The sequence below is a fragment of the Arvicola amphibius genome, chromosome 12, assembly GCF_903992535.2.
Source record: "Arvicola amphibius chromosome 12, mArvAmp1.2, whole genome shotgun sequence".
NCBI classification, from domain to species: Eukaryota; Metazoa; Chordata; class Mammalia; order Rodentia; family Cricetidae; genus Arvicola; species Arvicola amphibius.
In genome coordinates, this window is record NC_052058.2 from 24,956,773 (window position 1) to 24,968,875 (window position 12,103).

A 12,103-nucleotide genomic window follows, 5' to 3' on the forward strand; every position below is an offset into this window, starting at 1 on the left:
ACCATTAAGTGCAGAGAAAACCAATGGAAGGGGGCTGGAGAGATGGCTCAGTGGTTAAGAGCACTGACTGCTCTCTTCCAGAGGTCCTGAGTTCAATTCCCAGCAACCACATGGTGACTCACAAGCACCTGTAATGAAATCTGGTGCCCTCTTCTGGTCTGCAAGGACACATGCAGGCAGAACACTATATACTTAATAAATCTTAAAAAAAGAAAATAAAAAAGAAAACCAAAGGAAGGTACTATGTATCTTCTTTAATCATGCTCTGTCTTATCTCCCTGACTTTCAGCTAGGTTGGCTGGCCAGCAAGCTCTCAGGATCTTCCTGTCTCTTCCATAGTGCTGAGTTTATAGTCATACACATATACAGGATATAGCTTGCTGGCCAGTCAGTCTAGCTGAGAGCCAGTGAGATAAGACAAAAAGTGACTAAGGAAGACTTCACCTCTTACCCTCCTCACACACATGGCGGGGGCGGGGGCGGGGATGAACCTAGTTCTGATCTTTCAAAACACATTATTTTACAAAAAGAAAAAAGTATTCACTCTAGGATCCCTCTCATTACCTGGGAGCCCTCCTCATTATAGTGCCTGGCATTTCGGAACATGAGTTTCATGTCTTCCATCATTCCTTCTTCACCTGCATATTTGTCATTTCGGATGTTATGCTCAATTATTTTCAGGTCCATTGGCTCTAAGATGATTTTATAGTAATCAGGATAGTCCTTCTTGGACGGCTTAACCATAAATAGATCACAAAGTCTTCTGCCTGAACCTGGCTCTCGAGCTTCAAGAACAACATTGAATAAAATTTTCATTCGCTGTTTTCTTATGTTCTTTTTACTGTTGAGGGGGAAGGCAGAAAAGGGGAAAAAAACAACAGGGTCAGTTTTCTTTATCTAAGAGTGAGCATGAAATAAAATAAATTTGTGAGCAGGTACTTCATAATAATTACAATATATTGATTAGATGTGCCATAAACATAGTAACCACCCTGGAAAGGTACAAGAGCATATTAAGAAAATTTACAAATGATTAAAATAATGATCCTGGCAGGAGCAACCAGTGACAAACCTGTTTAGAATAGCTCTCAAAATGTAATGTTGAACAAAAGATAGTGTGTGATACCATAAGAAAATAAAATTTAATCACAAACTGAAATACAATGCAATAAAACTAGCTATTCCATTTAAAGCACAGACAAAACAAAACAACCCAACAGTGTTTCATCTTTTAAAATGTCTACTCCTAAACAGAATATTCTGGATGCCAGGAATAAAACAAAACAAAACAACCCACCAAACAAACGTCTTCATGAGGCCACAGATCTCTCTGGCATTGATCATGTCAGGGTCAGTACCTACTTATTCCTTTACCCAGCATCTCTGTCTAATTCAAAGTAGCTTCAAGTAGTGTGTGGTGCATCTGAGCTTTCTCTAAATTTTAGCCTTCAGCATATATTCCTGCCTTTCCTCCAGAGTCCACAATCAAGATAAGATCCTGAAAAACCATTATGAGTGGTACAGAACAAAGTACAAAGACCAAAGATGAACACCAGAGGTTAAAAATAGTCCTACTTAATTAAGATCTTACTTAATGGTTGAGAAAACCAGCTCAGAAGCTAACGACTTGAAATGTTCAAGGCGAATGACTCAATAAAACATTAAAAGAGTTCATTTTCTAGTTTGACTTCTGGACAACTGCATTTCGTTATCAGGATAACTCTAGTCTGCCCAGCAGTCTCCAAGGGGTCAGGTATGTAAAAAGGAGACAACTTACAATTTAGTTTCTAGTCTACAGACACCTGCTACAGTTCTATAATACAGTACGTAGAGTACGGTTTAGTTTCTAGTCTACAAACACCTGCTACAGTCCTATAATACAGTACGTAGAGTACGGTTTAGTTTCTAGTCTACAAACACCTGCTACAGTCCTATAATACAGTACGTAGAGCATGGTTTAGTTTCTAGTCTACAAACACCTGCTACAGTCCTATAATACAGTACGTAGAGTACGGTTTAGTTGTTTTCCACCTTTTAAGGGGAGGGAAATTCATTACTGAAAAGAATTATATGGCTACGAGTCTCTAAGCCTTGTCCTCAGACTATTCTCACTCTCCTAGGTCAGGATGACCCTGCCTCAATTCGATTTAAACACCAGAAACAAGCCCACACATGGAAGTGCATATTTGTCATTCTAGCACTTAGGGGGTGGAGGCAAGAGGGTCAGGATTTCAAGGTCATCTCTGCATTCATAGCAAGTTTAGGCAAACCTGATATACATGAGATGGGGGCGGGGTTGGAGGGAAGAGAAAGATCACGTATGCATTTGTGTATGTATAGTGTGTGTGTTCAAGTAAAGAATAATCAGCAATTGAAAACCCAGACACTGGCCAGGCAGTAGTGGCACATGCCTTAAATCCCAGTTCTCAGGAGGTAGAAACAGGCAGATCTCTGTGAGTTTGAGACCAGCCTGGTCTACAGAACATGTTTCAGAGCTCCAGGAAAGCTAGGGCTACACAGAGAAAGCCTGTCTCAAAAAACAAAAAACAAACAAGAAAAGAAAACCCAGACACCCTTCAGTCTTAGAAATCTCTACCTGGCATGATGGAGCTCAAAACAAATTGAAAGTGGCCCAAGTAGGAGAGGAAAAGAAAAGAATTTCTGGCTCCCAGAACTGGGTCCATCATTACCATGTCTTTACTCTGGCCGCCCTCCTCCTCTGTGGTCCTGTGATCATTCTACAAACATCTCCTTCATATCCTTTGTCTCTCGGTCAAGTAAATAGTTGTTAGCTAACCTAGGAGATGATTCATCTAGTGGATAATATTTTGTCAAAGAAGCAATACGGGATGGTGATGTGGAGAATGTGTTCTTTGATTTCTAGGTCTGTAGCTAATGGATACTATTAAGAGGGACAAAGCTCCAAAATGGCAGAGTTCCATATTGAAACAAGACAATTTTAATTTTCAGGGACTGAGACACTATTTCAGGACTTGAATCAAAAATTACAGATGTCATACTTAAAACCAAGTCACATTTGGCTTCTCTAGAAATGTCTAACATGTAGAACTTGACTTTAAAAAGGAAGATGCAAGAAATCAGTTTTGAAATGCTAGGCTTAAAAGAGCTCACTAATTAACTCAAAAAGAAACCAGTTCCTCGTTTCTGAAGTTGCAAGAAGGAGAACACTTAAGTCAAAGGCCAGATCTAAACCAGGGTAACTTTCTCATCTTCCCACACCCAGCAGACTATTCCCAATTATCAGGAGACTGTTCTGCACGAAGCTACAACCCTTTTCATCTGGGACAGCATCTGTGGCCAACTTTAGAGAGATTTTAAAAGATAAAGTTTTTAACTGAATTTTGTCAAGTAAAATAGCAAATGGTTCATTCTCTCAATGCCAATCATCCTAACACTTAGTAGCTATGAATGGAATATATCCAGAATATGAATCTAACTATATATAAATAACTGTTCTAATAACTGCAATTTCCTTTCTCTACATACATCATGAATAATATATAATTGACAAGCAAAACTATTACTAGGGTCACACACGACCTTTGTTGAACAAATCCAGTTTTGTTGCTTCGTTTCCAGTCCTCTAAATCCTTACACACTGTCTCTGACACTGAGAACCATCCCAGTCCAGTCAAACTTCAGGGCTGACCTTCTATAACAACTGTGTTAACTTTAGTGGCTCTATTTTTATCTCTCTCCAATATGTACCATGAACCTTATTACATGGAAGACTTCTGAAAGTTTCATATATTTTATGGAATGAGACAAATCCTATATTATAAAAGTATAGAAACTTCAGTTCCCTTCACCCCACATTTCTGGCCATTTTTCTTTTTTATTATTAATGCTTTATTAATTATTTATTGATAAATAATTAATAATTATTAATTATTTTATTATTAATGCTTTATTAATAAATATTAATTAATGCTTTATTAATGCTTGCATGTGTTTGCAAGTGTATGTATTCATGCACGTGTGCGTTCACACGTGTGTTCAGGCACGTGTGTGTGAGAGAGACTATGCCATTTGTGTTCAAGTGTGTGCATGCCTGCGTTGGGGGGAAGAGGGAGAGAGAGAGGGAGGGAGGGAGGGAGGGGAGGGAGAGAGGGAGAGAGAGAGAGAGAGAGAGAGAGAGAGAGAGAGAGAGAGGGGCAGGCTGTATGCCATGTGTGTTCAGGTGCCCATGGAGGCCAGAAGGCGGCATTGGATCCCCTGGACCTGGAATTATAGGTAGCTGTGTTCTATCTGACATAGATTCTTGGAACCAAAGTTTAGTGCCTCAGAAGAACAACCAATCTCTTTTAACCACAGAGTCATATCTCCAGCCCCCTTTCTGTCCATATCCAATGTCACTTTGATCCCTTTCTTAGAACACCTGTAGACCTTCTATCTATTCACCTCTGTGAAATAACTATTAATATTTTGGTAACCTCCATGTTTTGGAAAGGTACATAAAAAGAGGTGCCACGTCTTTTAACCAACATGAACATTCTTTGAGATAACTACCTACAGCATATTAAAGTAAGCTCATCTTGCTTCTTTCCTTCCTGAGACAAGGTCTCACAATGTGAACCAGCCTAGAATTCTAGAACTTCTGTCCCAGTACTGCCAGAATTGAAGACATCTGTTTACTACCATCCTGGCTAAACCATGCTGCAGGAAGTCTTACAGCTAGTGGTGTCCCGCCCACTGGGGCGTGGCCTCTTGAGCTATATATGCTCATGTGGAGCTTGCGTCCTGCCTCTTTTCCAGTCGCTGTGTTATGGTTGCTGATTTTGGTTTCTGGTCTCCGTTCCAGCAGAGAATTCTGATTTGAGTTTACCCTTAAATAAATAACCATCTATTTTCTTAATTCTGAGCTAGTGTGGGATCTCTTTTAAGCGTCTTTCCTCAAAAATACCTGCTATTCTAACAAAGTATCATACTATGCAGCTTATACCAGAGTCAGACTCAGCATTCTCGTCTCTGCTTCCCAAGTGCAGAGATTACAATTATGAGCCACAATGCCCAATTAAAATACATTTTAAGAGAACTCAAAATCAAGACTGTTCATCATTGTGTACTTAAGGGGATTCCAAGCCAAATCATACACACTACTGTAACACAGATAACTTTAGAGGAGATGGGCCATAAAAGGTTCTGTACTAAGAGTATGAGGATACCAGAACAAGCTTCTAACACATGAAAATCAAAATATAAATGAGTGCTTTTTCTTTATACAACGATTACAAGTGAGAAGGTACTGATAATCTCCTTAAAAAAAAAAAAAAGCAAACAAAACCATAACCAAACCAAACCAAAAAAAAAAAAACAAAAAAAACAAAAAACCATCAGATTCTCATATTATAACCCAGGCTGGCTTCAAATTGATAGTGATTCTCCTTCCTCTTTTGGATGCTCTGATTACAGGAGTGAGCCTCAACACCTAAGAATGTCTCGAACTCCAGTCCCAGACAATCTTAACACCCTCTTCTGGTCCCTGAAGGTACCCCAAGCACATGGTGCATACACCTGCATGTAGACAGAACATCCACACAGATAAAATAAAAACACATCTAAAAAAAAAAAACCTATTCAATAGTCATTCATCACTGTAATATGGCAGCTTATAGGTTGTACTGAAAATTCTAAGCAACTTACTAAAGATGCCTTAAAGAAATGGATGTTTTTAAGAAGTAAGAAATAGACAAGATCAGAGACTAAGAAAATTACCAAGAAGCATTAGCCCAACATGATGCCCAAGTGCCCACAGGTACTGATAGCTGGATTGCCAATGTTGATTCTGACCTTTCCACCATCTCAGTCAGCAAGACATTCCTGAGATGCAATCAGCACCACAAGCACTCTACCTCTTGCTAAAGAAGCACAGTCACAATAAGTGAGGGGGCTGTCTGCCCCTGGAAAGAAGTCAGCAACAAACTGAAGGAAGTAACGAACATATGGAGGCTAATTTTGACACACTAACAAGACTTTTCTTTACTCATAAAATAAACTGGTACTACAAACACTTGTTTCACATGCATAAGGTTTTTCTTCTCATAGTGCCAGTACTGACCATGTCACAGAAGGATTACACTTTTAAAAGTATGTTTATGCATAAAAAAGGTCTGCACACCTGGATAGCCTCCTGAGACCCAACATCTCACTGTCATGAGTATTCCTGGGAAAGCAGAAACAAACAGTACATGTGAAGAGAAATAAAATAAGCAACATTGGAGGGTCATGCATAAGCCAAACATGATTGAGAAAGAAAATTATTTGGTCCAAAAGATAAAAGATCATAACACTTGAAACATTTCAACACAGAAAACAGAAGGCAGATTTTCCAGTAGAAGGCAGGGGAAAGGATGCATTTCCAGAATGAAAAGATTACATAGCCACAAATCATTTTCTTTTTCAGACTTTCAGTATAAAAAAAGGCAAAAATAGAATCATATACATTATTGAGGAGTAGAGTGGTATTTGGGAAACATGGCTCTGACACCTCTGGCCAACCTCATGTTTCTTGACTCCTGCTGAAATGTTCTTATTATCAAAACCTTCTAACTAAAGTTTATTACTTTGTCACTGATCAATAGGACTGAATTCTCAGTCTTAATAATCATGCATGCGTGCAGCCCAAAACTGGGATAGTTTTCTTTAAATTGTTTTGGTAGAAAACTTATGGTTCTGCCACCTTTTTCCACTTTATTGTATGAACCATTTCCTAGGAAACCTGTTCACAAGGTGACTTTTGTCTGAAATGTGATCTAGTAATTTTAATAACTTATAACTTAGTATTCTTTTTATAGGAAGCTGAAGGGCAATAACTTCATCTAATTGAACTATACCACAAACTATAGGCCCCAAAGATATGTACTTTTTAAGTACCTAGCTTAGGCTAATGCTTCCTTGGAACTGCTTCCTAACACTCAACATATGTAAATCATTTCCTCCAATGCTGGTGCTCACTGCACCATCACTTTTGCCTCCATTACCTTCTTTTGCCTGAGAAGTTTCTATCTTTGATTGGTGACTGATCTTACTCAAAGATGTTCTTGATTTGATGTCTCTGATCTGGTTTCACATTTTTCCTCCGTTGTCCCTGGTATAACAAGGAATTAAGAACTTGGAAGGATGAAATTCACAGGCCAATGATGGAGGAGACTTGCATCTCAGGGTACACCAACTAACTTAGCTAATATCGCATAGCTTTGCAGTTATTTTCCAAGTTAAAAACTGTTCCCACTTGCTGTCTGTGAGGGAAAGACAGGGCAGCTTTCTGCTCCTGAATCACATTTCAAAACCTTCTGATTTTAGTAGATCTTTTTAATGGAAATACAGAAATATGTCAAAAAATGAAATGACTTCTTCATTCAATTCTGAGTCTGTCAAGCCCTCCTGCTATTAATGATTAGCTTATTTCTTGTTCAAGGGATCCTCCCAGACTGACTGCTGTTACAAAGAATGTAAATCTTCAGGAAGAATATGGTGTTCCACAATGATCAGGCCAGAGAAATTCCAAGAGATGGTCTTGTATGATTCCTTATAAGAGCCTAACTTCTGAATCCCATGTTTAAGTTCTTCTTAACCAGTGAGGAGAAGAAAAGGATTAGGGAAGTTGAGAGTATAGTTAGGAAAAACAAAACAAAGCAAACACCCAAATAATCAATTTAACATTTTTATTGCTTACAGTAGTTATGATTTGATAGTCTCAAAACCTTAAGTAAAGACCAAGTTAATGAGGAAAAGCAACAATCAGAACAGTGACTTATTTCACTGCAGCAGCAGCAGAGCTGACTTACTCCTTACCTTTTTCATTCCTACTCCATTTCTGCAACTCACTAAGAAACAATTATCTCAGATTTAAGTGGCACTTTGAAAATGCCACCTTAAAAAAATCCTGGACAGCAAAAAGAATAGTATGTTTCCCTAAGCTACATGTCACTTTTCTGTCATCTAAAAGCAATATGGTACTTGTGAAAAAGAAAATACTATCAACTTACAAATGCACTGGAAAATACATACTATCAAACCTTTTAGAAGAATTCATACTTCATAGCTTACATTTTTTTCTGCATTTATCTAAAATACAATAAATAAGAACTCAGTTGGCTCCAGATATGAGAAGATCATGTACCTTTTTCTTTTGGCACTACCAGTATCAGAAGTGGCTGAAGAGATCATGCTGTCTCCGTCCTCAATGTCATCTCTTCTGGCAAGCTCTTTCTTCTTTGCCTGAAATAGAGTAGATGCCAGGCGTGAGCCTTGCACTGTCAGGCATTCTATGAATATATGGATGTTAAAGAACTAGGCATATCACATTCATTTAGAGAGATACCACCTCACATAGGATACACAAAGCTGAACAGTCTCCAACTATTTTTTCATAACCTAATTTAACAAAAGCCTGTGAGATAGAAAAGTAGGCTAAAAAATGGAATCAAACTAAAACACAGTGTTACCTAGAGCATTTATGACTTGTTACCTAGAGCATTTATGACTGTCGATGGCATGATATAGTTAAAAGTTCCGAGACGAGCTATGGGGTTGGCTGGCCCTGCAGGCCATGGTTAAGTCACGTTAACTTAGAGGGGACCTTTGGCATCTGATTTCTAAGGAGCAATATGGCAAAGAAAAAAAAAGGTTAAAACTGAGAGGTAGAAGGAGGGGAGGTATGGGTGGAGGGGAGGGGAGGGAAGGGGGAGAAGGAGGGGAGAGAAAGGGAAGAAGGAGGGGAGGGAGGGGGGAGGAGGAGGGAAGGTGATGGAAATTTTTAAATATAAAAAAAAATAAACCATGAGGAAAAAAAAAAAAAAAACTGAGAGGTAGGGTGGCGCATGCCTTTAATCCCAGCACTCGGGAGGCAGAGGCAGGCGGATCTCTGTAAGTTCGAGGCCAACCTGGGCTACAAGAGCTAGTTCCGGGACAGTCTCCAAAAGCTACAGAGAAACCCTGTCTTGAAAAACCAAAAAAAAAAAAAAAAAAAAAAAAAAAAAAAAAAAAAAAAAAACACAACACAACACAAAAACCAAAAAAAAAACAAAAACCCCCAAAACCAAAAAAAACTGAGAGGTAAAAATCTAGCTATACTATCTTTCATTACACATCTTTTAAAGCTACTCTGCAAACACAGTTGAAAAGCCCAAGCACAGTAATCTTAGAGAACAGGCTAACTACAGCAAAGATATCTGAAATTCACAGCACTGAGAAAGAAGCAGTAGTGATCGTAAAAAATAAAAAAAAAATAAAAAAATAGGCTCTATGTTTGATTTAAAATTGCCTTTGCTTCTTCTTAGTTACTCTTATTTCCAGAAATATTCTACCAAAAACAGTGAGACAGAGGCCAGCAAAATGGTTCAGCAAGTAAAGAATTTGGTTCAAGTCTGATAACTTGAGTTTGATTTCCTGAACTTACGTGGTAGGAGAGAACTGACTCCTACAAACTGTAACCTGACCAGCTCCCTGCCACCACACAAATGAAAAAGCAAATAAAACCCAACAAGAACAAAAACCTCAAATGTAAGACAGTGTTAATCTGGAACTCGCTCAGAGTTCTGGCCTCGACCTCAGAGATTGCCTACCTCTGCCTCCCAAGTGCTGGGATTCAAGGCATGCATTACCAACACCTTGCTGGCCTGGGTTAATCTGTATTTCCTATCTACCTTTTTGTCTTAAAAACCCCTAGATGATCAATACATCTAGTTCTTTCCAAGGTATGCTGTGAGAGATCTGACAAACTCTTGGATATTACAATGATCAATTAGCATTCAGATGTCCTTTTGCCAAAGTCAGCTCTCGTAACCCCAATGTGTGTGTGTGTGTGTGTGTGTGTGTGTGTGTGTGTGTGTGTGTGTGTACGTACACTACAGGGTCTTGTTTTATATATATAGCACAACCTGGCTGGAAAATTAGGGTCTTCTTGCATCAGCCTCCTCCTGGGTGCTGGGATCACAGGTGTATGCTACCAGGCCCCAAAAGACTACCCCTATATTAACAAAGTCTAGAACCAAAAAGAATAAACTGCAGACAGGACAATTCCCATGTGGAATTGAAGGGTAACTTTCTGAGAACACTGAAACTGGCTCTCTCCACTGGACCAAATCCTTGCTCCCTCTAGTACAATATTTATGGTACTTAAAATATTGTTTCTTCTCTATAGGGCTTTGATAAATCTAAAAAACATTCAACAATATTTGTAGTGGAAACAAATGACTCAATATTCTGAGGGTGGAGATAGGGGACATATATCTTAAAAGGACACTCCAATCACATAAAACTAATTCAATGATACAACAAACAGCAACATACCTGCATGACTTGCTGCAATTTCAGGACTCTCTTATAGATAGTTGAATTGGGAACATTATAGCGTTTGGCATTTTCAAACATTAAATTCAGATCACACTCCAAATGATCTAAAGTTTCATATTCCTGGTTTTTTAGCTTTGTTCTATAAAAGACAAATAAATTAGAAGTTTCTATTATGAAAATTGCCAGCCATTCTTCCTGAAAGTTTATTACAAAAAACTTTCACAAGCACTACATAATGTCTTTATTAATCAGTTGTAATTGGCTTTTAAGTTAAGAAGGTCTAAAGAAATACTAAATTTAGACAATATTGCTGTTTACCTGAAAATCTAAAAGAATAAATTAAACAAAAGGGCATAGTAAACTATGAAAGCAAATACACTAGAAAAAAAATCCCAGTGAAAACAATCCCGAGGGAAAAAAAATTAGATTTTAAACTGCTTCAATGAATTACTATGAACTCCTGATTTCTGAAAATTAGGATGCATACAGGTAACCAGCGATAAGATGCTGAGAAAGCACCTAGAGTAACATATTTACCTCCAGAGCCAGAGAAGACACACAGATAGTGAAGGGGGCTCTCATGATGGGAAACAAAAGGCAGATCTGTTAGAGTCTATTTGTTACTATTCTTCCAGGGCAGTCATTTATAAAGAAGTAACATAGTTTAGAGCTGAGGACTGTTTATTTTACTTAAAATCCCTAGGAATTCAAGTATCTTAGACACTACTGCTATTACTATCAGCTATGCTCTTTGTATAAAGTCTGTTGGCCCTAACTGTATGGATTTTGAATATAAACTTTTACATCTTTGATTAAAGTACCTACATGCTAATCACTGAAATAAAAAAAAACTGTGCTAAGAGAATAACAACAGGTAAAAACAGCCTCACCAAATGGATGTGGAGACCCCAAACTTTCTCTTAGAGTGGTACTACTCAATATGCATGTAAAGGTTCCCGTTAAGTTTATTCCAGTGATATTCAGATTCTGTGCAGTGCTTAAGGAGATATAAGTATTGGAAAACATCTCTGGATATAGCAAAAACATTTAAGCACAAATTCAGTTCTTAGTACTAGCTCATGAGCCTAACAGCAGAATTTAAATTACACTCTCAGTTTATTCTTGCCAAACCAAAGGTGAAGAAATAGGTGTTATGAACACCCACAAAGAACACAAACTCTGGGCTGGCAAGAGTCAGTGGGTTAAAACACTTGCTCTCAAGTTTGACATCCCGAGTTCAAACCCCAGATCTCATAGTAAAAGAACTGACTCCTGAAGTTGTCATCAGACCTCCACACAAGTTACGGTACGCCTGTGACTGCATTTTATAGCTACATGTACACATGTCGCAAAACAAAATGCAAACTTGAAAATGATAGTTTGCTAGTAGTCACTGCTAGTATCATTCAATGGCAGTGTTAGGGGGATAGAAAGGGACATGGGGATGGCAAACCTCAGTACAATGGAGAGTGGCATGCGGAGTCACACTGGCCAGTTCCTCTAAGTTTGTTTGCTTTCCTTTTGGTGGGGCTGGAGACTGAACCCAAAGGCATGTTAAACAAACACTACCATTCACACAGTCCCAGTCTTCTACTCTACATTTGGGAAGGCATCTATCTCCCTTCCTTCTGCCAACAAATATTCCTAGGAGCATGCTGGATTGCACAGCCATTGAAATTGAATGGAATTTAAAATCAAGTTTCTTACTAGCATTCACCAAATTTCAAGAGCACACCATCTATAATCACACGTCTGTGTGATTATCACAGAGATGACACACATAGTA

At 38.4% G+C, this 12,103-nt stretch overlaps 1 protein-coding gene across 37 annotated transcripts in view; it reads right to left on the minus strand.

Moving 5' to 3' along the window:
* Positions 1–12,103, minus strand: part of Pbrm1 (polybromo 1) — a 100,217-nt gene that overhangs the window by 52,491 nt on the left and 35,623 nt on the right. For 27 of the 37 annotated variants that reach the window (XM_038348934.1, XM_038348929.1, XM_038348954.2 and 24 more), the window contains 4 exons: positions 10,315–10,456; positions 8,144–8,241; positions 6,140–6,184; positions 565–841 (listed from right to left, as the gene is read on the minus strand). In XM_038348934.1, coding sequence (XP_038204862.1) covers positions 565–841; positions 6,140–6,184; positions 8,144–8,241; positions 10,315–10,456 — 562 coding nt within the window. The remainder of the gene's footprint in view (positions 1–564; positions 842–6,139; positions 6,185–8,143; positions 8,242–10,314; positions 10,457–12,103) is intronic. The other 10 variants (XM_038348951.2, XM_042056018.1, XM_038348944.2 and 7 more) reach the window with 1 other exon arrangement.